Below are 26,976 nucleotides of genomic sequence, written 5' to 3' on the forward strand. Positions count from 1 at the left end.
TGTAAAGAAGAGGGGGGAAAATTCCTCCCAGTCGATGTAAGAGACTGACAGACAGTTACAAGAAACGGCTACATTAAGTTACTTCATCTAAAGGGGGCAACACCAGCTATTGAAGCTAGAGATGTACTTATTTTTTCCGCACTATGAAATTGCATTTCTGTTGATTTTTGATAAATAAATGATTGCAAAGTATAATCTTTCAGTGTCATTTGTTAAATTAGGTTACCTTTATCTGTCAATAGTGTTGAAGTGAAGATTACATATCCATCTGTCAACAAAAAGGCAACTTTCCAGGGTTTTTTCCACGACTGTACATTATTTACCATTCATTTCTATTGTGCATAAAACGCATAAAATAACCTGAAACACAACCAAAACAAACAGCAAATGCATCCAAAAAATGTGTAGAGTCACAAGCATGATGTAATCGTTGCGTGCTATGGATATGGGACCAAATAATTAACATTTTACTACATTAACACAAGTGAATTTGTCCCAATACTTTTTGTCTCTTAAAATGGGAGGATTATGTACAAAAAGTGCTGTAATTTCTAAACAGTTCACCCTATACTGATAAAAATGCCCTCTAATTAAACTTGATAGCCTGCACTTTAACCTCATAGTCATTGTATCATTTCAAATCCAAAGTGCTTGACTACAGAGCCAAAACAACAAAACATTTGGAACTGTCCCAATGGTTTTGAAGCTCACTGTAAATGCATATTTGTCTCTGTTTCAGCACCAACTGGTAGATTTAAAAATACTCTGAGTTTGTAGATTATTTAGGTCGATTTAATTATTAGGTCATACAATTAAAATTTGGAATAACGTCACAGATATTTATAGCCTACTTCACTGTGGAAAAGGGGTGGCAATAAATGTCATGTTGAAAAGATTTTCAGTTTGCTTCCATGACTGGTTTCACATTAGTCTCCAGGGATCGTAAGGAAAAATCACCTAAAACAATTGCTATGTGTATTTACAATACTATTCTTCAAATGGATTATACATTTACCTAGCTCTTATCAATACCTATTATCAATTTCTAAATGACAGTGCATGGAGAATACTCCCTCATGGGTAAAGGTGGTGGAATTAAGTACATATCAGAATACACCTCCACCCTGAATGAATAGCGGGTGAATAGCATGCTATTCTCGTGCTTAAATTCAAGGTCAGAATAGGCATAGAGAGAAAGATGCATAAAAAGGGAATTACAGTGGGGCAAAAAAGTATTTAGTCAGCCACCAATTGTGCAAGTTCTCCCACTTAAAAAGATGAGAGAGGCCTGTAATTTTCATCATAGGTACACTTCAACTATGACAGACAAAATGAGAAAAAAAATCCAGAAAATCACATTGTAGGATTTTTAATGAATTTATTTGCAAATTATGGTGGAAAATAAGTATTTGGTCAAATACAAAAGTTATCTCAATACTTTGTTATATACCCTTTGTTGGGCAAATGACAGAGGTCAAACGTTTTCTGTAAGTCTTTACAAGTTTTCACACACTGTTGCTGGTATTTTTGGCCATTCCTCCATGCAGATCTCCTCTAGAGCAGATGTTTTGGGGCTGTTGCTGGGCAACAGGCTTTCAACTCCCTCCAAAGATTTCTATGGGGTGAGATCTGGAGACTGCTAGGCCACTCCAGGACCTTGAAATGCTTCTTACGAAGCACTTCCTCGTTGCCCGGCGATGTGTTTGGATCATTGTCATGCTGAAAGACCCAGCCACGTTTCATCTTCAATGCCTTGCTGATGGAGGAGGTTCATCCAAATCTCACATACATGCCCCATTCATTCTTTCCTTTACACGGAACAGTCGTCCTGGTCCCTTTGCAGAAAACAGCCCCCAAGCTGATGTTCCACCCCCATGCTTCACAGTAGGTATGTGTTCTTTGGATGCAACTCAGCATTCTTGTCCTCCAAACACGACGAGTTGAGTTTTTACCAAAAAGTTCTATTTGTTTCATCTGACCATATGACATTCTCCAATCTTCTTCTGGATCATCCAAATGCTCTCTAGCAAACTTCAGACGGCCTGGACATGTTACTGGCTAAGCAGGGGACACGTCTCGCACTGCAGGATTTGAGTCCCTGGCGCGCGTAGTGTGTTACGCCTTTGTAATAATTTCCTAATATTGCTCCCACAGTTGATTATTCTTCAAACCAAGCTGCTTACCTATTGCAGATTCAGTCTTCCCAGCCTGTGCAGGTCTACAATTTTGTTTCTGTGTCCTTTGACGCTCTTTGGTCTTGGCCATAGTGGAGTTTGGAGTGTGACTGTTTGAGGTTGTGGACAGGTGTCTTTTATACTGATAACAAGTTAAACAGGTGCCATTAATACAGGTAACGAGTGGAGGACAGAGGAGCCTCTTAAAGAAGAAGTTACAGGTCTGTGAGAGCCAGAAATCTTGCTTGTTTGTAGGTGACCAAATACTTATTTTCTACCATAATTTGCAAATAAATTCATAAAAAATCCTACAATGTGATTTTCGGGATTTCTTTTTCTCATTTTGTCTGTCATAGTTGAAGTGTACCTATGATGAAAATTACAGGCCTCTCTCACCTTTTTAAGTGGGAGAACTTGCACAATTGGTGGCTGACTAAATACTTTTTTGCCCCACTGTACGTTCCATTTACTCATGCTTTACTCAGGTCGGAATTCCCCCTTAGGGCTCAATTCTGATTTAGGAAATTAGGCCTTTCTTACACAGTAGTTGGTATTCAGATTCAGATTTACCCTTTAAAAGGTATGTTGCAGGTAAAACAGCTGAAAACTGTTCCACTTGCTGGAGAACAGATCTTCTTGTGGAGTTTTCATTCAAATGGGTTTTCAGTACATTAATCTTAAACCAGCCCTTTAAATACAGTGTACTTTCAATTAGAATTTTGTCAACAGACTAGAATACATAAAGAGTACAGGTTCAGAAAATAGGGATCAATGAATATATCCATATTCTTCTCTGTTTCAGCACCAACTGGTAGATTTAAAAATACTCTGATCTTGTAGATTATTAAGCCACGTTTTAAGGTTATGAAAGTACGTATTTATTTTTATTTAACCTTTATTTAACTAGGCAAGTCAGTTAAAGAACAAATGCTTATTTACAATGATTGCCTACATGTATAATTCATTAAAAAAAGGTTTGGAGAGCCTTTACGCATTAAATATATTGATTAATCAAAAATACAGTAGTTTGAGTCATTCAGAAAGTTGCCACATTCAGTTCTTTAACCAATGGTAATGTTGGAAGATTAGTGTACATAGAATTAGAATAATAGTATACAATAGTAGGCTTATACCCTTGTCCATTTCATACACTAACCACGGCCAAGTATTGCGCCATGAGTCAGGTCTGTTATTGTTTGGTTTGCGCTCTGCTCCATAACGATTTAATTAGCCTAAACCCTTTTAATTTTTTTTATATATATACTGAACAAAAATAAATGCGACATGCAACAATTTCATTTTTTTTTTTACTGAGTTACAGTTCATATAAGGAACTCAGTCAATTAAAATAAATGTATTAGGCCCTAATCTAGGGATTTCACGACTGGGTATAGGCCCTCCCACTTGGGAGCCAGGCCCAACCACTGGGGAGCCAAGTCCAGCCAATCAGAATTAGTTTTTCCCCTCACAAAAGGGCTTTATTACAGACAGACACTCCTCAGTTCCATCAGCTTTCCGGGTGGCTGGTCTCAGATGATCCCATAGGTGAAGAAGCCGGATGTCAAGGTCTTTGGCTGGCATGGTTACACATGGTCTGCGGTTGTGAGGCTGGTTTGATGTACTGACAAATTCTCTAAAACAACATTGGAGGTGGAGTATGGTAGAGAAATGAGCATTAAATGCTCTGGCAACAGCTCTGTTGAACATTCCTGCAGTCAACATGCCAGTTGCATGCTCCCTCATAACTTGAGACATCTGTGGCATTGTGTTGTGTGACAAAACTGCACATTTCAGAGTGGCCTTTAATTGCCCCCAGCACAAGGCACACCTGTGTAATGATCATGATGTTTAAGACATTTGAGAGTACCCATCCCTGCAAGTTAAAAGGCTGTACAATTTAAATTCTGCATAATGTCACAGGATTTCATAAACTTTACTGTGGGATGGTTTTCTATGTTAATATGCTTCAGTTTGCTGCCATATGACTGGTTTTACATGTCTCCAGCGATTATAAAAGGTAAAATATATCTAAAACAAGTGTCATTTATATTTACAATTCCCTTAGCCAAACAGACTACTCATTTATCTAGCTGTTATCAATAGTCATTTCAAGTTGTAAATTACAGTGCATGGGGAATGGTGTTATTTCTATCAGAAAAAAATTCAGTAGATGCTTTTTTCACTTGGAATTGCTTATTCATGGTTTCCTCATGCGTAAAGATGGTAGCATTATTATGGCATTAAGTCAAGGTCAGAATATGGCATCTGTACCCACCTCTTCCCCACCTTCATTTATTCAATCTCCACCCAAAACGAATAGCAGGTGAAAAGCACGCTGTTGTCATGCTTAAGTTCAAGGTCAGAATACACATAGAGAGTAAAGTGCATAAAAAGGGAATTATGTTACATTTATGCACGCTTAACTAGGGTCGGAATCTGGGCCTTAGAGAATAGCAACTGGTAATGCTTTGGGGATGTTTGTCTGAATGGGGTAAGAGGACACTCACCTGACAACAGGTGCTGTGGTAACAGAACACTTACCTAATGACTGGTCCAGAAGAACTATATTACCTTATAATGGGGACACCCATTAATACCACTTTGAACTCTCCAGGTTATGTTCCATCCTGAGAAAAAGGAGATCCTCATGTTTCAAGCCTTTTTTCCATCATCTGTATTCATTTATTGCTTTATTTATATATATATTTTTCAATTGTTATAATGGGACTGTGTGAGAGCCTCGAGAGGAGATTTCACACTGTCTGGTGGCATTCCCCTGCTTCCTGTATGTGAGAGGACTCATTCAGCTCCAGCTGCAGTGGGCAGCACCCTGCATGAATGGCACTACTCTAGTCATAAGTAGAAAACCAGTTACGTGCATCACATGATACACATTTAACAGCATACATCATTCTGGCCCGTGGCCGTGGGTGACGCCTCATTAACTTCTAAATCTAATTATACAAGCTTCATCCGAATGTATCTTTCATCTATTAAAAGCTGATGTATGTGCTATAGTAAGTCATCGAAAATGCTTATGTTAGAGGGGTTTTCCCATACATGTCATCTGACCAAGGCAAACTCTGGGACCTAGTTATAGGATATAGGGCCCAGAGTTTTCCCTGGTTAGATCAAGTGTTCAGGAAAAACTCCTGACCTATAAAGTAAATGGACCATATTGATCCTTGGGGGACACCAATCATTAGATTCTGATATACTGATTCTGTGTATACCATATCACAAGTATTCTCTCTGTGGTGTTTACAACCCATACAGATGGAAAAATCACCCCCTGACTGTCTAACATCTTTAATAGACTTTTAAAGAATGGAATGTAAATTTCAGACAGCATGTTTTATATAGTAGTATCAAAGGTTTGAAAGAAACTTTGGTCAAACAGCACTCCAAATCTTTTATATTAGTACTCTGTGGATTTCTTTACATAAACACTGCAATCAAACCAGGACACCTCTTCGCAGAAGGCCCTTCACCAAACAAAGTGACAAGTAAACTTAATTAATTCATGTGCTACAAGCAATAATAACATAATAATCAGTGCTGAAAGATTAGATAGCAGAAATGTATGTAAATATAAGATTGTCAGAATGTAATTCAGAGCCAACATATCAAAACAAGGTTCTCACTTAGGTGTTTAGAGTGTTCCCAATGTATGACATAAGCAATACCAAAGTAATATAAAATGTGTTGATTCCTTCAGTTTGACTCCTTGTCTTTTCTCCTTCTACACCCTCCCTCATAACGCTCACAAGAACCATCTACAGGGGACATACGCAGAACAAACAGGCAAATATGCTACAGGAACCTTGGGATATGACATCACAAATATGACCTCAAACAGTAACCTTAGGTCCTCAACCTAAAAGCTTCCTGGGTATGATCAGATACCTTCAAATTAGAATATAAGAAAATAAATGTATACAATGTCTTCAGAAAGTATTCAGACCCCTTGACTTTTTCCACATTGTTACATTACAGCCTTATTCTAAAATGAATTAAATAAAAAAATCCTCAAATCTATACACAATACGCCATAATGACAAAGTAAAAACGTTTTTTAAATATTTTTTTTGTTGCAAATGTATCAAACAGAAAAACCTTAATTAGATAAGTAATCAGCCTCTTTGCTATGATACTCGAAATTGAGCTCAGGTGCACCCTGTTTCCAATGATCATCCTTGATATGTTTCTACAACTTGGAGTCCACCTGTGGTAAATTCAATTGATTGGACATGATTTGAAAGGCACACACCTGTCTATATAAGGTCCCACAGTTGACAGTGCATGTCAGAGCAAAAACCAAGCCATGAGGTCGAAGGAACTATCCATAGAGCTCCGAGACAGGATTGTGTCGAGGCACAGATCTGGGGAAGGGTACGAAAAGATTTCTGCAGCATTGAAGGTCCCGAAGAACACAGTGGCCTCCATCATTCTTAAATGGAAGAAGTGTGGAACCACAAAGACTCTTCATAGAGCTGTCCACCAGGCCAAACTGAGCAATTGGGCAGAAGGGCCTTGGTCAGGGAGGTGACCAAGAACCCGATGGTCACTCTGACAGAGCTCTAGAGTTCCTCTGTGGAGATGGGAGAAACTTCCAGAAGGACAACCATCTACCTCTGCAGCACCTCACCAATCAGGTTTTATGGTAGAGTGGCCAGACGGAAGCCACTCCTCAGTAAAAGGCACATGACAGCCCGCTTGGAGTTTGCCGAAAGGCACCGAAAGACTCACAGACCATGAGAAACAAGATTCTCTGGTCTGATGAAACCAAAATTGAACTCTTTGGCCTGAATGCCAAGTGTCACGTCTGGAAGAAACCTGGCACCATCCCTACGGTGAAGCATGGTGGTGGCAGCATCATGCTGTGGGGATGTTTTTCAGCTGCAGGGACTGGGAGACTAGTCAGGATTGAGGCAAAGATGAATGGAGCAAAGTACAGAGAGAGATCCTTGATGAAAACCTGCTCCAGAGTACTCAGGACCTCAGACTGGGGTTAAGGTTCACCTTCCAACAGGACAATGACCATAAGCACACAGCCAAGACAATGCAGGAGTGGCATCGGAACAAGTCTCTGTATGTCCTTGACTGGCGCAGCCAGAGCCCGGACTTGAACCCCATCGAACATCTCTGGAGAGACCTGAAAATAGCTGTGCAGCAATGCTCCCCATCCAACCTGCCAGAGTTTGAGAGGATCTGCAGAGAAGAATGGAAGAAACTCCCCAAATACAGGTGTGCCAAGCTTGTAGCGTCATACCCAAGAAGACTAGAGGCTGTAATTGCTGCCAAAAGTACTGAGTAAAGGGTCTGAATACGTATGTAAATGTGATATTTCATTTATTTTTATTTTTTTATCAATTTGCAAAAAAAAAAGTTTTGCTTTGTCATTATCGGTTATTGTGTGTAGATGTGGGAAAAAGTTATTCCATTTTAGAATAAGGCTGTAACGTAACAATGTGGAAAAAGTCGAAGGGTTTGAATACTTTCCGAATGCACTGTATAGTATGGTTAATATGCACACAAACTCATGTGTTTGAAAACCAACACTGCTGGCTTTAGCATGATACCCATGCTGTGCATTTTGACTTTTGGGTCGAGCTTTCTTTTGACAAAAATACTGTATATATTGTCTCATTTGTAGATTATTGGTCAAAAACTCTTGAAAGAAGTCTTAAAGGTGGTCACAATTCTATTTGGCCATTGAAATACAGCGACTTAAGTATTCAGACATCGACTTCTTCCCCATTTTGTTGTGTTACAGACGGAATTTAAAACGGATTAAATAGATTTTTTTGTCACTGGCCTACACACAATACCCCATAATATCAAAAGGGGAATTATGTTTTCAATGATCTTTTTACAAATTAATAAAAAATGTAAAGCTGAAATGTCTCGAGGCAATAAGTATTCAACTCCTTTGTTATGGCAAGCCTAAATAACTTCAGGAGTAAAAATGTACTTAACAAGTTGTATGGACTCACTGAGTGCAATAATAGTGTTTAACATGATTTTTGAATGACTACCTCATCTCTGTACCCCACACATATAATTATGGTGAAGGTCCCTCTGTCAAGCAGTGAATTTCAAACACAGATTAAACCACAAAGACTAGTGAGTTTTTTCAATCGCAAAGAAGGGCACCCTATTGGTAGATGGGTACACATTTTTTAAAAGCAGACATTGCATTTGAGCATGGTGAAGTTATTAATTACACTTTGGATGGTCTATCAATACACCCAGTCACTACAAAGGTACAGCCGTCCTTCGTAACTCAGTTGCCAGAGAGGAAGGAAACCACTCAGGGATTTCACCATGAGGCCAATGGTGACATTAAAACAGTTACATAGTTTAATAGCTGTGATAGGAGAAAACTGAGGATGGATCAACAAAGTGTAGTTACTCTACAATAGTAACCTAATTGATACAGTGAAAATAAGGAAGCCTGTACAGAATATAAATATTCAAAAACATGCATCCTGTTTGCAACAAGGCACTAAAGTAATACTGCAAAAAAACTGACAAAGCAATTCACTTTTTGTCCTGAATACAAAGTTCTTTGGGGAAAATCCAATACAACACATTACTGAGTACCACTCTCCATATTTTCAAGCATAGTTGTGGCTGCATCACGTTATGGGTATGCTTGTAATCGTTAAGGATTGGGGAGTTTTTCAGGATAAAAAATGAATGGAATGGAGCTCAGCACAGGCAAAATCCTGAAGGAAAACCTGGTTCAGTCTGCTTTCTACCAGACAAATCTACACTGGAGTTGCTTACCAAAAAGGCAAGACCTGAGCATGGTTGTCTAGCAATTATCAACAACCAATTTGATAGAGCTTTATATTTATTTTACAAGAATAACGGGCAAATGTTGCACAATCCAGGTGTGGATAGCTCTTAAGAGACTTACCCATAAAGACTTACAGCTGTAATTGCTGCCAAAGGTGCTTCAACAAAGTATTGACTCAGGACTGTGAATACTTATGTAAATTAGATATTTCTGTATTTCAATTTCAATAAATTTGCTAAAATGTCTAAAACCATGTTCACTTTGTCATAATGGGATATTGTGTGCAGATGGGTAAGAAAAACAAAAACAATCCATTTAGAATTCAGTATTCATACCCCTTGACTCATTCCAAAATGTGGAATAAGTCAAGGGGTATGAATACTTTCTGAAGGCACTGTATATAAATAAAATAACAAAGGCATCTAAAAAAAACTCAAACCATCTCCATCAGACATTATGTACAGATTAAGCATCTTTATGGTTGCATATCGTAAAGTATTCGTATTGCACCTCGTACAAAAACAAGATATTAAATACTGTTTGCCAGGTTACAAATATAAAAAAAGAGGAAAGCGTCCTTCAACACGAGTGTCCCATGTGTCTCAAGAGTCTTGTGTTGCAATTGGCTGAGACTTCAAGTTCACCAAATACATCAAGACCAATGGGGGAGTAGAACCTTTGTCACCCATTCAAAGTGGTAAGGAAGATGGACAAGGCATTAAGGGTAGTAAGACAACCTAAGGCATTTTCACGCGAGTCATTTTTACAACCTAAACTTACATGACTGGTTCCTTCTTCTCAAGTCCAGGGGCACTTTGTGCACACTCCATACATTCCTCATCCACCCACTCAAACTCATGTGCACAGTACATAGACACACTAACGTACACTACATGCATATGCCCCATCTCCTAATGTGCACTAGTTTCATAAACACTGAGTGTTCATTAAGGCATTCTACACACAAATCCCTTCATACTGTACATACTCACTCTCTAAAGCCCATGAGTCAGGCACACTACTATTGTACATACACACTTTGGTATACTCCTGTACACTACATAGACTGTCAGAAGAAGGCACTGTAATGTCAGGCTCTCCTTCATGTGAGTGGTCCTGGGTTAGGGTCCTGGGTAAGGGTCCTGGGTGGAGGAGGTGGTACCCACCCCATGGTCCTCCTCAGGCTGGCTGCTGGGGATTGACGTTTATGTGAGGGGGGTGGCCCAGGAGCCCAATCCTCTGCTTTTGTTTCCTCTGCTCTGTCATCTACCGAAAGGGGGAAGAGTGTTGATCTCAACCTCAAATAAACACACAGTACACACCCAATAACAAACACATGGAGAAGCGCACAAAAATCTGCACACCTACTGATAAATGCACTGAGACACACACACACAGAAACCCAAGTTTCCTGTGGCGAGCTTTGACATAGACCATTGTTGACCCTGTGAACTCATGAACTGCCAGCCCCTTCCTCCACACACAGCCCAGCTGCCGCATATTTCTCAACAAATCTGTGAACCCACCCTGGGCCCACCTCACCAATCACAGCCAACCCCAACCCCACAAACCTTTCTCCACAATCACTCAACAGCCCAGACCAGTGAGAGAATCTGACATACCTTCTGCTCAATTCAAAATGACCCCTAACTCCTACTCATAGGCACTTGTAAACATACAAGGATTGGATCAGTTTAAAGGGTACGAAGAAAAAGTTTCTCTCCAAAGTAACAACAGTGTGGTCAAAGTCTTAGTAGCTTAGTTTTAGTCATGGTCTGGTTACCTACACCTCCAAAAATAGTTATTTTAATTTTTTTAAACATTTAGTAATATACAAAAATTCTTCGGGACAACCCACAATGAACTATTGTCAAAGTCGTATGGAGAACTTACAGAGTTTGTATGCTAACTTGAGCTGGCTAATGTTAGCCACTAGCCATGCTAGCATGTAATTACATTCCAGAACGAGTGTTGGCAGTGATGAGCTACAATCCATCAATCACTTCAGTTTCAGCACCGGCTGGCTCTTGTTGCCTTCTTGCCTCGGGCTCAGTAAGCAAGAGTAAATCGCTCCATCTTGCCTTCTAATAGGCTAGGTGGAATCTCTCCCATATTGCTTTTCACCAATCCAATCATCTCAGAACTACATGAGCACCTTGCCAATTAGCTGTTGGGAGCCAAGGTGTGATTTGACAGACATCTGTCTGTGTGTCTGTGCAGATGAGACTCACCTGCTCCTTGAGCTCCGTGAGCTGTCCAGACAGATTGCATACCAGCCTCATGGCTGACTCCAGCTTCTCTTGCAGGTTTCTGATCTCGTTCTGCTCGCCTTCCGCGTCACTGCTCACCAGCGACATCGCACGCATCCGTGGGAACCAGTCCAGATTGTGCTCCTGTAAAATAAGATAAAATAAATGTCTCTTAATTGACTTGCGTAGGTAAACAGAGGAAGAATAGATAGAAACATACAGACATCCAATGGCTTTCAGGAGGGGGTGATGGATATCAAAGAAAACGATCAGCAAAAAAGGAAGACTCAGAACACTGAAAGTGATTTATGCCCCAAAGTGTGTTTATTTGCATTGAAACATAAGAAAAAGGCCAGGGATTGTTAGCGTTGCGATCCTCCCTTGTATTTGTGTTACACTGTAAGAATATTTTGAAGATAAATACACAACACAGAGGACAAGAGGTCAATAGAGGACTAAAAGTCAAACGATCAATGGAAAGTGTTTTTTCTGTAACAGGGGATTAATGATCAATGAGACATGGGAGGAATTTCAGTCTGGGACTCATAGCTACAAAGCAAGTTCTCATTGTTCCAAATTGTTTATACATTGAACCTGAAATAAGATACTTGTTATTTAGCCATTGGCCCAGTTTTATAGCAAGGAATTCCAATCGGTCAACTACAGGCTAAGGCTGGGTTATAAAACTTTGTTCTGTGGAGAGAATCACTAAGGAGAGATTCACTGAGGACAGGGGAGAATGAACATCTACCTCTCAGCATAACATCTATGATTTGTCCTCTTTGAATAAACATATTTTTCTCCCCCTGATTTTCTTTGGGGTCTGTGTTATTGAAAAGTAACATCAACTGCTAACACCACCAAACTGCACAGACCAGTATGATTGCTACCAAAACAACAAGGCCGAACAGCAAAAATGAAGACTCTTTAAGAGATGACTCTCCTGGCATCTCAGGTTTATTCTAGTTTATTCTCAGGTTTATTCCCATTCCTTTTCTAGTGCTATCATTGTGCCTCGTATCACAGCTTAATCTGTTTTAGGGTTCATGTTTAAGTCTTACCCCTCTGCCTTTCTGTTTGTCTCATCCAGTGAGATCACAGGGTGTGTGTGTGTCATCCAGTGTGTTTGTCATTCAGTCGGTCAGTGACATTCAGTGTGTACATGCTATCTCTGTCAGTTGAGGGTGGAAGGGCAAATAGCTACGTTGGAGGTGTGTGTGCGCGAGTGTCACATTCTCCTCTCTGACTCAATACACACAACGTACACACAGTTAGTAAAGGTCAGCAGCTAGTTAAGGGATTTACCAGAAAACACAAACAGCAACTCTATGGCCCTACATGCATCCTGCAAACCTCAGTCTAGTGTGTAGTGTGTAGTGTACCCTATGCACTCATGTCAGTGGTTAATGGGGACGGCCTGGGCTTATGCTGTATCACATGACCTATTAGACATTGTGGTCTGACATGGGAAATGATACCAGCTCAGGCCTGGTGTGTGTGTCACCTTGATCATCTCAGCGACGTAGCTCTCGGGCCCGGTGTACTCTGTGGAGTCCTTCACCTTGACCAGCACTATGAAGAACAGGTAGTGCCACATGTTGTGCTCCTCCTTGATGTGCTCCTCAAACGTCACTGTCTTGTTGTCAAACTTGTCTCTCTCCAGACCTGTGAGGAAACAAAATGTGTGCACACGCATGCACACACACACACACACTAGAGATCGTAAATCAATTCACGGAGGGTAAGCCGTTGTCGACCTAAGAAATAAGGAAAATGCGACTTCCTGACCAGAGGTCGACCGATTAATAGAGTTTTCATAACAATCGGAAATCGGTATTTTTGGACACCGATTTGGCCGATTTTTATTTTTACACCTTTATTTAACTAAGCAAGTCAGTTAAGAACACATCACATTCTTATTTTCAATGACGGCCTAGGAACGATGGGTTAACTGCCTTGTTCAGGGGCAGAACGACAGATTTTTACCTTGTCTGCTCGGGATTCAATCTTGCAACCTTACAGTTAACTAGTCCAACGCTCTAACCACCTGCTTTACATTGCACTCCACGAGGAGCCTGCCTGTTACGCAAATGCAGTAAGAAGCCACGGTAAGTTGCTAGCTAGCATTAAACTTATCTTATAAAAAACAATCAATCAATCAWAATCACTAGTTAACTACACATGGTTGATGATATTACTAGTTTATCTAGCGTGTCCTGCGTTGCATATAATCGATGCGGTGCGCATTCGCGAAAAAGGACTGTCGTTGCTCCAACATGTACCTAACCATAAACATCAATGCCTTTCTTAAAATCAGTACACAAGTATATATTTTTTAAACCTGCATATTTAGTTAATATTGCCTGCTAACATGAATTTATTTTAACTAGGGAAATGGTGTCACTTCTCTTGCAACAAAGTCAGGGTATATGCAGCAGTTTGGGCCGCCTGGCTCGTTGCGAACTGTGTGAAGACTATTTCTTCCTAACAAAGACAGCCAACTTTGCCAAACGGGGGATGATTTAACAAAAGCGCATTTGCGAAAAAAGCACAATCGTTGCAATCGACTGTACCTAACCATAAACATCAATGCCTTTCTTAAAATCAATACACAGAAGTATATATTTTTTAAACCTGCATATTTAGCTAAAAGAAATCCAGGTTAGCAGGCAATATTAACCAGGTGAAACTGTGTCACTTCTCTTGCGTTCATTGCACGCAGTGTCAGGGTATATGCAACAGTTTGGGCCGCCTGGCTCGTTGCGAACTAATTTGCCAGAATTTTACGTAATTATGACATAACATTGAAGGTTGTGCAATGTAACAGGAATATGTAGACTTATGGATGCCACCCGTTAGATAAAATACGGAACGGTTCTGTATTTCACTGAAAGAATAAATGTTTTGTTTTTGAGATGATAGTTTCCGGATTCGACCATATTAATGACCTAAGGCTCGTATTTCTGTGTGTTATTATGTTATAATTAAGTCTATGATTTGATAGAGCAGTCTGACTGAGCGATGGTAGGCACCAGCAGGCTCGTAAGCATTCATTCAAACAGCACTTTCGTGCGTTTTGCCAGCAGCTCTTTGCTGTGCTTCAAGCATTGCGCTGTTTATGATTTCAAGCCTATCAACTCCCGAGATTAGGCTCATGTAACCGATGTGAAATGGCTAGCTAGTTAGCGGGGTGCGCGCTAATAGCGTTTCAAACGTCACTCGCTCTGAGACTTGGAGTAGTTGTTCCCCTTGCTCTGCATGGGTAACGCTGCTTCGAGGGTGGCTGTTGTCGATGTGTACCTGGTTCGAGCCCAGGTAGGGGCGAGGAGAGGGACGGAAGCTATACTGTTACACTGGCAATACTAAAGTGCCTATAAGAACATCCAATAGTCAAAGGTATATGAAATACAAAACGTATAGAGTGAAATAGTCCTATAATTCCTATAATAACTACAACCTAAAACTTCTTACCTGGGAWTATTGAAGACTCATGTTAAAAGGAACCACCAGCTTTCATATGTTCTCATGTTCTGAGCAAGGAACTTAAACGTTAGCTTTCTTACATGGCACATATTGCACTTCTCCAACACTTAGTTTTTGCATTATTTAAACCAAATTGAACATGTTTCATTATTTATTTGAGGCTAAATAGATTTTATTGATGTATTATATTAAGTTAAAATAAGTGTTCATTCATTATTGTTGTAATTGTCATTATTACAAATAATTTTTTAAAATAAAAATAAATAAATATATATATATATATATTTTTTTTTTAAATCGGCCGATTAATCGGTATCGGCTTTTTTTTGTCCTCCAATAATCGGTAATGGCGGTGGAAAATCTTAATCGGTCGACCTCTATTCTTGACAGCAGAGGAGCACTTTTGACCCTGTGATATGGCGTGGTGTTTAATGAGTATCTGGCAGAAGCAGATTCCCGTAAAAAGTCCATCTTTCAGTCTAATGACTAAACAACATTAGTCTTCCCGGATAAACTGGCCAACTTCCCGGAATCTCCAAAATATGAAAATTGCCATGTGAATTTGGGAAATGTGGAGAAAGTGTGGGCATTTTGGATTTTATCTATCTAGGCAAGGGGTGTCAAATACATTTTGGCCCGCAGGTCGCGTTCGGTCTTCACCGAGGTCCTGAGGGCCGCACCTTCATTCCTCCCCCCCCCCGTAGGGATGGGCATTTGACATTTTTACTGTTACAGTACTCGCATGATTTTCTACCCAAAGTACACAGATAAAAAATATATATATATTTTTAGAACACAAAAAAATGTGTGTGCATTTATCTATATGCCAACAGTGCGCAACAAGGCCCAATTTGTCATAACCATTACAGATAACGAATCCTAATTGACCCATATATACTCAGCCAATAATTTTTTAAATTCAATTTAAGACTAATTTATTGAAACTGTTTTATCAACTGGTTATGTTATACCGTAGAACACAATCTTCAAAAATGTAGTAACCTTGCTTGTTGAAGCTTATGGCTGTGCAATGGCATAGGCTTTTTTGTTAATTTAACAGACAAGATGCTATTATTTCCTGAACCCTTATCACAGTCAAGACCAGTGGTATTCATGGATGCCAAGGGAAGTCAGGTATCCCCCAAAAATGTACCAAGAAAAAAACGAATAATTTATCTTTCCTCTCTCGGTGTTTCACAATTTTCTTTCAATTCGCAAGAGACTGAATGTATTGCACCGGAGAAAGCATCCAAGCGAGAGAAACATCGCCCCGCTGTCTCTGTATGTGTAAGGCCATTTATCTGATGCTGTCTGGTCCAAAAGAGTATAACATTGTTTCTGCCCCTAGCATTGAATGCAACGGAAGTCAGCAAGCATTTGGCCTTCCTTGATATTTAAAAAAATAAATAATAGCCAATCAGCATTGAGCTAAACTGAGTGAACTCAACTGTGAATGGCCCTGGCGCCCCCCAAAAAAGTGTCAAGGGAAGCCAGTTTGGATTTGGCTCCACTCCGATCACATAGCATCGAGAGCATACCTCATTGACAGAAACTCGTTGAGCATCTTGTTGTGTTGCTGACCTCCGGTGTCTGGCTATCTATCTATCTATCTATCTATCTATCTATCTATCTATCTATCTATCTATCTATCTATCTATCTATCTATCTATCTATCTATCTATCTATCTATCTATCTATCTATCTATCTATCTATCTATCTATCTAAAATGAGTCCTTTAATAAAGTAGCCATGGATAGAGATTTGGACTTGTAGTTTTACTTAATTCTCCGTACTGGCCAATTATAACGGCGATTCTGATCCAACCATAAATTCAAACAGTTTGCCCCTGGCCTGAGAAGATGGAAGTTCAATATGTAGCTAGATGTAGAAGGCTAATGTTAACTAGCTAACGTTGCCCATGAAAGGAAGTTAGGTTAGCAAGCATGCATTTTAGCCAGGTAGAGTAGGACAACAAAAAATAAAAGCTTTTACTTATATGACAGAGTCATATACCATTTCATCAATGTGAAAGAGAGGAGTATGGCATTGGCGTTTCTCTACAAGTAGGGTGAGTGAATGCACAGCTACTGGTCAAAACACACCTATTTTATAGTAAAATAATGATGTAACATAACAGAATAAAAGAGAATAGTGTGAAGTGATGCGCATCTCGCATCTGGAACAGTTATTCTAAAAGCGTGATCATTTGAAACAGGGCTCAACTTGGGTTACAAACCAGAATCTGTCTTTTCTGTATACAGATGTTCGATTTAGTTTATTCTGCCTGTTCTTCGGAATTTTCTATATGGATTAACAATTCCATATTGAACACTGCATGGGGATGAATTCGGCCACACCATCTGTTTGGTGAGTAGGCCTAGACTTAATGATTCTAATGAAAATATGCTCTGTCTTTAGCAAACTAATGTTTTTGCATATTTTCAGTGTGGAACCTGTCTATGTTAAGGGGGGTTATTAGCCTAGACTAACCAATTCTAAATGGCACTAGCAGTTCGCAAAGTAGGATCATCACTAGTTACCACATCGTCCACCGCTCCCGAGTATACTACTAGCCAACGTCTAGTCTCTTGACAACAAGGTAGACAAAATCCGAGCAAGCGTTGCCTTCCAGAGAGACAGAGATTGTAACATTCTCTGTTTCACAGAAACATGACTCACTCGGGATACGCTATCAGAGTCGGTACAGCCACCTGGTTTCTTCACGGATCGCGCCGACAGAAACAAACATCTCTCTGGTAAGACGAAGGGCGGGGGTGTATGCCTTATGATTAACGAGTCACGGTGTGATCATAACAACATACAGGAACTCAAGTCCTTTTGTTCACCTGACTAAGAATTCCTTACAATCAAATGCATTATCTACCAAGAGAATTCTCTTCGATTATAATCACAGTCGTGTACATCCCCCCCAAGCAGACACCTCGACGGCCCTGAAAGAACTTCAATGGACTCTATGTAAACTGGAAAACACATACCCTGAGGCTGCATTTATTGTAGCTGGGAATATAAAAAAGGCTAATCTGAAAACAAGGCTCCCTAAATCTTATCAGCATATCGAATGCGCGACCCGGGCTGGGAAAATTCTGGATCTTTGTTACTCTAACTTCCGCGACGCATACAAAGCCATCCCTCACCCTCCTTTCGGCAAATCTGACCACGACTCCATTTTGTTGCCCCCAGCCTATAGACAGAAACTAAAACAGGAAACTCCCATGCTCAGGTCTGTTCAACGCTGGTCCGACCAATCGGATTCCGAGCTTCAAGATTGCTTCGATCACGTGGACTGGGATATGTTCCGGTTAGCGTCGAACAAAAACATTGACGTATACGCTGATTCAGTGAGCGAGTTTATTAGCAAGTGCATCGGTGATGTTGTACCAACAGCGACTATTAAAACCTTCCCCAACCAGAAACCGTGGATTGATGGCAGAGCATTCGCGCAAAACTGAAAGCGCGAACCACTGCTTTTAATCAGGGCAAGGCGACCAGAAACATGACCGAATACAAACAGTGTAGCTATTCCCTCCGCAAGGCAATCAAACAAGGTAAGCATCAGTATAGAGACAAAGTACAGTCGCAACTCAACGGCTCAGACACGAGAGGAATGTGGCAGGGTCTATAGTCAATCACGGATTCAAAAAGAAAACCAGCCCCGTCGCAGACCCCGATGTCTTGCTCCCAGACAAACTAAACAACTTCTTTGCTCGCTTTGAGGACAATACAGTGCCACCGACACGGCCCGCTACCAAAACCTGCGGACTCTCCTTCACCGCAGCCAATGTGACTAAAACATTTAAACGTGTTAACCCTTGCAAGGCTGCCGGCCCAGACGGCATCCCTAGCTGCGCCCTCAGAGCATTCGCAGACCAGCTGGCTGGTGTGTTTACGGACATATTCAATCAATCCCTATCCCAGTCTGCTGTTCCCACATGCTTCAAGAGGGCCACCATTGTTCCTGTTCCCAAGAAAGCTAAGGTAACTGAGCTAAACGACTATCGCCCTGTAGCACTCACTTCCGTCATCATGAAGTGCTTTGAGAGACTAGTCAAGGATCATATCACCTCCACTCTACCTGACACCCTTGACCCACTACAATTTGCTTACCGCCCCAATAGGTCCACAGACGACACAATCACAATCACACTGCACACTACCCTAACCCATCTGGACAAGAAGAATACCTATGTAAGAATGCTGTTCATCGACTACAGCTCAGCATTTAACACAATAGTGCCCTCCAAACTTGTCATTAAGCTCGAGACCCTGCCTGTTTCTTGGATAATGGTGTTGATGTGAGTGTGTATAAGGTAGTTGTGGAATTGTTAGATTACTTGTTAAATCAAATCAAATTTTATTGGTCACATACACATGGTTAGCAGATGTTAATGCGAGTGTAGCGAAATACTTGTGCTTCTAGTTCCGACCATGCAGTAATATCTAACAAGTAATCTAAAAATTTCACAACAACTACCTTATACACACAAGTGTAAAGAAATGAATAAGAATATGTACATATAAATATATGGATGAGCGATGGCCGAACGGCATAGGCAGGATGCAGTAGATGGTATAGAGTACAGTATATACATATGAGATAAGTAATGTAGGTTATGTAAACATTATTTAATAAAAAGTGGCATTGTTTAAAGTGACTAGTGATACATTTATTACATCCAATTTTTAATTATTAATGTGGCTTGAGATTTGAGTCAGTATGTTAGTGATGGCTGTTTAACAGTCTGTTGGCCTTGAGAAAGAAGCTGTTTTTCAGTCTCTCGGTCCCAGCTTTGATGCACCTGTGCTGACTTCGCCTTCTGGATGATAGCGGGGTGAAGACAGTGGCTCGGGTGGTTGTTGTCCTTGATGATCTTTTTGGCCTTCCTGTGACATCGGGTGGTGTAGGTGTCTTGGAGGGCAGGTAGTTTGCCCCCGGTGATGCGTTGTGCAGACCTCACTACCCTCTGGAGAGCCTTACGGTTGTGTGCGGAGCAGTTGCTGTACCAGGCGGTGACACAGCCCGACAGGATGCTCTCGATTGTGCATCTGTAAAAGTTTGAGTGTTTTTGGTGACAAGACAAATTTCTTCAGCCTCCTGATGTTGAAGAGGCACTGTTGCGCCTTCTTCACCACACTGTCTGTGTGGATGGACCATTTCAGTTTGTACGTGATGTGTACGCCCAGGAACTTAAAACTTTCCACCTTCTCCACTACTGTCCTGTCGATGTGGATAGGGGGGGTGCTCCCTCTGCTGTTCCCTGAAGTCCACGATCATCTCCTTTGTTTTGTTGACATCAAGTGAGAGGTTGTTTTTCTGACACCACACTCCGAGGGCCCTCACCTCCTCCCTGTAGGCTCGTTGTTGTTGGTAATCAAGCCCACTACGGTTGTATCGTCTGCAAACTTGATGATTGAGTTGGAGGCGTGCATGGCCACGCAGTCATGGGTGAACAGGGAGTACAGGAGGGGGCTGAGCACACACCCTTGTGGGGCCCCAGTGTTGAGGATCAGGTAAGTGGAGATGCTGTTTCCTACCTTCACCACCTGGGGGTGGCCCGTCAAAGTCCAGGACCCAGTTGCACAGGGTGGGGTTGAGACCCAGGCCTTAAGCTTAATGATGAGCTTGGAGGGTACTATGGTGTTGAATGCTGAGCTGTAGTCAATGAAAAGCATTCTTACATAGGTATTCCTCTTGTCCAGATGGGATAGGGCCGTGTGCAGTGTGATGGCATTTGCATCGTCTGTGGACCTGTTGGGGCGGTATGCAAACTGAAGTGGGTCTAGGGTGGCAGGTAAGATGGAGGTGATATGATCCTTGACTAGTCTGTCAAAGCACTTCATGATGACAGAAGTGAGTGCTACAGGGCAATAGTAATTTAGTTCAGTTATCTTTACCTTCTTCGGTACAGGAACAATGGTGGCCATCTTGAAGCATGTTGGGGCAGCAGACTGGGATAGGGAGTGATTGAATATGTCTGTAAACACACCAGCCAGCTGGTCTGCGCATGCTCTGAGGACGCGGCTAGGGATGCCGTCTGGGCCAGCAGCCTTGCGAGGGTTAACAAGTTTATTTTTGTAGTCCGTAATTGCCTGTAGACCCTGTCTGACCCTGTCAGACACGTCTCGTGTCTGAGCCGTTGAATTGCGATTCCACTTTGTCCCTATACCGACATTTCACTTGTTTGATTGCCTTGCGGAGAGAATATCTACACTGTTTATTTTTTGCCATATTCCCCGACATCTTTCCATGGTTGAATGCGGTGGTTCGCGCTTTCAGTTTTGCGCGAATGCCGCCATCTATCCACAGTTTCTGGTTAGGGTAGGTTTTCATAGTCAGTCACAGTGGGTACAACATCTCCAAGGCACTTCCTTATAAACTCACTCACTGAGTCAGTGTATAAATCAATGTTATTCTCTGAGGCTTCCCGGAACATTTCCCAGTCCATGTGATCAAAACAATCTTGAAGCGTGGATTCCGATTGGTCAGACCAGTGTTGAATGGTTTTAGTTATGGGTACATCCGGTTTGAGTTTCTGCTTATGGGACGGTAGGAGCAAGATAGAGTTGTGGTCGGATTTGCCGAAGGGAGGGCCTTGTATGCATCGCGGAAGCTAGAATAGCAGTGGTCCAGTGTATTGCCCGCGTGGATGCTACAGTCAATGTGCTGGTAGAATATAGGTGGCCTTGTTCTCAAATTAACTTTGTTAAAATCCCCAGCTACATAATAAATGCAGCCTCAGGATATATGGTTTCCAGTTTACATAGAGTCCAGTGAAGTTCCTTGAGGGCCGTCAAGGTATCTGCATGGGGGGATATACAGTCGTGGCCAACATTTTTGAGAATGACACAAATATTAATTTTCACAAAGTCTGCTGCCTCAGTTTGTATGATGGCAATTTGCATATACTCCAGAATGTTATGAAGAGTGATCAGATGAATTGAAATTAATTCCAAAGTACCTCTTTGCCATGCAAATGAACTGAATCCCCCAAAAACATTTCTACTGCATTTCAGCCCTGCCACAAAAGGACCAGCTGACATCATGTCAGTGATTCTCTCATTAACACAGGTGTGAGTGTTGACGAGGACAAGGCTGGAGATCACTCTGTCATGCTGATTGAGTTCGAATAACAGACTGGAAGTTTCAAAAGGAGTGTGGTGCTTGAAATCATTGTTCTTCCTCTGTCAAACATGGTTACCTGCAAGGAAACACGTGCCGTCATCATAGCTTTGCACAAAAAGGGCTTCACAGGCAAGGATATTGCTGCCAGTAAGATTACACCTAAATCAACCATTTATCAGATCATCAAGAACTTCAAGGAGCGCGGTTCAATTGTTGTGAAGAAGGCTTCAGGGCGCCCAAGAAAGTCCAGCAACCGCCAGGACTGTCTCCTAAAATTGATTCAGCTGCGGGATCGGGGCACCACCAGGGCAGCAAAGATGCCACTTCTCTCCAGGAAAAACATCAGAGACAGACTGATATTCTGCAAAAGGTACAGGGATCGGACTGCTGAGGACTGGGGTAAAGTCATTTTCTCTGATGAATCCCCTTTCCGATTGTTTGGGGCATCCGGAAAAAAGCTTGTCCGTGGAAGACAAAGTGAGCGCTACCATCAGTCCCGTGTCATGCCAACAGTAAAGCATCCTGAGACCATTCATATGTGGGGTTGCTTCTCAGCCAAGGGAGTGGGCTCACTCACAATTTTGCCTAAGAACACAGCCATGAATAAAGAATGGTACCAACACATCCTCCGAGAGCAACTTCTCCCACCCATCCAGGAACAGTTTGGTGACGAACAATGCCTTTTCCAGCATGATGGAGCACCTTGCCATAAGGCAAAATTGATAACTAAGTGGCTCGGGGAACAAAATATCAATATTTTGGGTCCATGGCCAGGAAACTCCCCAGACCTTAATCCAATTGAGAACTTGTGGTCAATCCTCAAGAGGCAGGTGGACAAACAAAACCCCACAAATTCTGACAAACTCCAAGCATTGATTATGCAAGAATGGGCTGCCATCAGTCAGGATGTGGCCCAGAAGTTAATTGACAGCATGCCAGGGCGGATTGCAGAGGTCTTGAAAAAGAAGGGTCAACACTGCAAATATTGACTCTGCATCAACTTCATGTAATTGTCAAAACAAAGCCTTTGACACTTATGAAATGCTTGTAATTATACTTCAGTATTCCATCCGTAACATTTGACAAAAATATCTAAAGACACTGAAGCAGCAAACTTTGTGGAAATTAATATTTGTGTCATTCTCAAAACCTTTGGCCACGACTGTACACGGCTGTGACTATAATCGAAGAGGATTCTCTTGGGAGATAATGTGGTCAGCATTAGATTGTATAGAATTCTAGGTCAGGTGAACAAAAGGACTTGAGTTCCTGTATGTTGTTATGATTACGCAATGAGTTGTTAATCATGAAGCATACACCCCCGCCCTCCTTCTTACCAGAGAGATGTTTGTTTCTGTCGGCATGACGCATGAATCAACCTGGTGACTGTACCGACTCCGACAACATATCCCGAGTGAGCCATGTTTCCGTGAAACAGAGAATGTTACAATCTCTGATGTCTCTCTGGAAGGCAACCCTTGCCCTAATTTCGTTCACCTTGTTGTCTAGAGACTGGACATTGACGAGTAATATGCTCGGAAGCGGTGGGTGGTGTGCACGCCTTCGAAGTCTGACCAGGAGGCCACTGTCTACCTCTCCTGCGGCGACGTTGTTTTGTGTCGACCTCTGGGATTAGATCCAATGTCCTGGGTGGTGGTTTGAACAAAGGATCCGCTTCGGGAAAGATATATTCCTGGTCGTAATGTTGGTAAGTTGACGTCACACTTATATCCAATAGTTCTTCCCGGCTGTATGTAATAACACTTAACATATTCTGGGCTAACTATGTAAGAAATAATACATTAAAAAACTAAAAACAGAACTCTCAAAAAAAAAACATTAAGTGTTTATGTAGGCATTGTGTGTAGATTGGGGGTATTGCGTGTAGATTGATGAGGAAAAACCAAAATGTTATACATTTTAGAAACAGGCTGTAACTAAATGAGGAAAAAGTCAAGGGGTCTGAATACTTTCCGAATGCACTGGAAGAGGCACAAAGGTATTACTTCAACTTTAGGAGGGTCCGAGAGGAGGACAAGTCAGTGCTTGAAGAACCATCTATTTCTCTGTGATGGGAGACAATCCCTCTCCCATCTCCTCTTTGCCTCAGTTCCCACATGAAACCATGACGACGGTGCCGTGCGCCCCCCCCCCCCCGGATCAGGCTTTATGTAACGTGTGTGAGTCATAGACCACCTCCACAGACATACAGCTCAACCCGACAACAGACCAGGGTCTTGTTCAAAAAAGTATAATGGTAGGAGTGCTAATCTAGGACTCCCCACCCCACCTCTTATTCAATATGATTTAAAAGGGAAAACTGATCCTAGATCCTACTATATTAGTATTAGTCCAGGACCTGTACTCACATATCTGCTGCCCACTGGGGCCCACAACCTGACTGGCTGAGAGACAAGAAAGGAGTGCTGGGCAGGCAGGAAGCCTCCCTGACTCAGTCTTCTAGAGAAAAGGGGAGGAAAGAGAGATACTGTATAGGGAGAAAAGAGGGAAGGACAGCAGTAAACTAACATTCATAGAAGAAGGTCAAGCTAAGGACTTGTGGTTACTCAGATGGGTGCGTGTGCACTACATGCATACTCCTGTCATACTCAGGACTTGTGGTTACTCAGAAGGGTGTGTGTGCACTACCTGCATACTCCTGTCATACTCAGGACTTGTGCTTACTCATGAGGTGACACCCATCCAGATGAAATACCATGTAACCATATCTTGTAAAATACAACAAACCTACATTGATATGCCAGTTTTCTACTAAGCAACTGAAAACAAATGATTCAGAATACATGGCTACCCCAGTTATGTGACTAGTAGTTCTGTTCTTTTCAGGCTAGAGACAGGGCAGCTATGTCTTCTCACCGCATATGAAGCAGGTGGTCTTCAGGACCTCTTCCTTCTTCTGTTTCTCACTCCTCAGGTCTGCAAAGGTGTCGATGATGACTCCGAAGATAAGGTTGAGGACGATGATGATGACCATGAAGAAGAAGAGCAAGTCGTAGATCACCCTGGCCGCAAACAAAGGCTCCTACAAAGAGAGAAAGGGGGATTGGAGGGAGAGGAGTGGTTATAACACATTATAAAGCATTATAAACGCCAGGTAACAACATATACAGTACCACACTATAGCTATTATTGTTGGTACTTTGAGTAGAAAGTGACAAAGTGTGGGGTGTACAGACTAAACCAGAGATGACCAACAGATTTTTGGTCCAACCCACCACTAACAGCTCAACCTATAAACTTATTTAACTAATCAAATAAATGAAATCAATGTAAAGCAGTATTAGTTGATTTAGGTGTGTAAGTAGTGGACTGGACACACTGTGACCCTTCAGGATGGAGTTGCCCACCTGTGGATTAAACACATATAACATACAGCACATATAACACAATGATAATAAGGTCAGAATAAAGCCAGATGTTAGACAGTGAAAGTGGGGCCCTGTATCATACTGGGCTGACATATGATGAAGTGACCTGGGTCAGAGATAGCGTGGCCTGTTTATTTGGGTACACAACTGAAAACGTTATGCAATGAAAGGTGGAAATGACTGTCTCTTATTGGACAGGTCCAGGTAATCCCTCCCTGTTCCTTCCATTTGGTGACTATATTGAACACGGCGCTGGTTTTTACATAAAGGCAGAATAGGGGCCATTGGTTATGAGCAGGGGCTTAGCCTAATCGGCCCTGAATCATGTGTGTTGATTTGAAACATAAGAACACAGGTGCAAGCGGCCAGATGTCACACAGTTACGACAACAAGAAACAGTTACGCAAACAGGCTGAAATGTCGGGCACCGTATACAGGCTCTTCTCTCGTCAAGCACCTCTTTTTTAACCGTAACAAGCATTTTACAGCTTTGTGGGCAAATATGAAAACATTTTGCTCTCTGTCCTTGTACTCTTAGATTTAAGTGCTGCATTCGACACGGTTGACCAAGATGTCCTTCTGGACAGACTGGAGAAGTGGGTTGGTCTCTCCGGGTCCAGTTCTAAATTGGTTTAGGACCTATTTAACCGGTTCAGAGTGTCACCCTTGGTGAACATAACTCTGAGAAAATACATATCACGTGGCATTCCGCTAAGGTTTGATTTTGGGTCCGGTACTGTTCAGTTTATATACAGTATGCTACCCCTTGGGAGGGTTATCAGAACGCACAGCATTGATTTTCACTGCTACGCAGACGATACGCAACTTTACATTTTTGAGTCACCAGAGGATTTTAGCTCCAAGGATAAATTATTAGACTGCATTAGTGATTTAAATACTTGGATGGCTCACAACTTCCTCCAGGTAAATCAAGACAAGACCAAGGTATTTATTGTTGGAGCCAAAGCAGAGAGAGAATCTAGCCACACATTTTAATTCACAAGCAATACAGATGAAACAGCAGGTAAAAAAACCTTGGTGTTATTTTAGATTATGAACAAAATTTTGAAATCACACAATGTGACCAAAACAGCTTTTTACCACCTGAGGAACATTGCCAAGGTGCGGCCGTTTCCCTCTCGTGCTGATACAGAGAGACTCATCCATGCTTTTATTACAAGCAGGCTTGACTACTGTAATGCTCTCCTGTCTGGTCTACACAAGAAAACAAGAAATGCTGCAGCACGGGTAATGACCAAGACCAGACGGAGAGCACACATTACACCGGTTATAAGGTCTTTGCACTGGCTGCCTGGGAGTTTTAGAAATCATTCTAAGATTATTCTATTGGTTTTTAAATCAATCCACGATTGTGCACCCCAATACATGTCAGACATGCTTTTAAGTTATGTACCCAGTAGATCCCTCAGGTCCTCTGGCACTGACCTTTTAACTATCTAAGACCAAGAGGTATGGAGAGGCAGCCTTTAGTTATTATGCCCCCTACCAGAGAACCTGAGGGGGGCGAACACTGTGGCTTCGCTTTTCCTTTTTAGTTCTTTGCTTTTCCTTTTTAGTTCTTTAGTTTGTGTCATTCTTTAGTTTTTTATGTTATGTTTGTTGTGTAGTACATTTTTCTATTTTTATTTTCATAGTTTTTTATTAGTTTTTTCATGTAAAGGACATTCCATGTCTGAAATGTGCTGTATAAATAAAGATTGATTTGTAAAACTT

At 41.5% G+C, this 26,976-nt stretch overlaps 1 protein-coding gene across 4 annotated transcripts in view; it reads right to left on the reverse strand.

Annotated features, from left to right (window-relative positions):
- Nucleotides 1-5,572: 5,572 nt before the first annotated feature.
- Nucleotides 5,573-26,976, reverse strand: part of LOC111970151 (inositol 1,4,5-trisphosphate-gated calcium channel ITPR1) — a 162,948-nt gene continuing 141,544 nt past the window's right edge. For all 4 annotated transcript variants that reach the window (XM_023996693.2, XM_023996692.2, XM_023996691.2 and 1 more), the window contains 4 exons: nt 24,731-24,896; nt 12,733-12,893; nt 11,211-11,372; nt 5,573-10,245 (listed from right to left, as the gene is read on the reverse strand). In XM_023996693.2, the coding sequence (XP_023852461.1) occupies nt 10,159-10,245; nt 11,211-11,372; nt 12,733-12,893; nt 24,731-24,896 (576 nt within the window). In that variant the 3' untranslated portion in view covers nt 5,573-10,158. The remainder of the gene's footprint in view (nt 10,246-11,210; nt 11,373-12,732; nt 12,894-24,730; nt 24,897-26,976) is intronic.

The sequence above is a fragment of the Salvelinus sp. IW2-2015 genome, linkage group LG11 (genome assembly GCF_002910315.2).
Source record: "Salvelinus sp. IW2-2015 linkage group LG11, ASM291031v2, whole genome shotgun sequence".
Lineage (NCBI taxonomy): Eukaryota > Metazoa > Chordata > Actinopteri > Salmoniformes > Salmonidae > Salvelinus > Salvelinus sp. IW2-2015.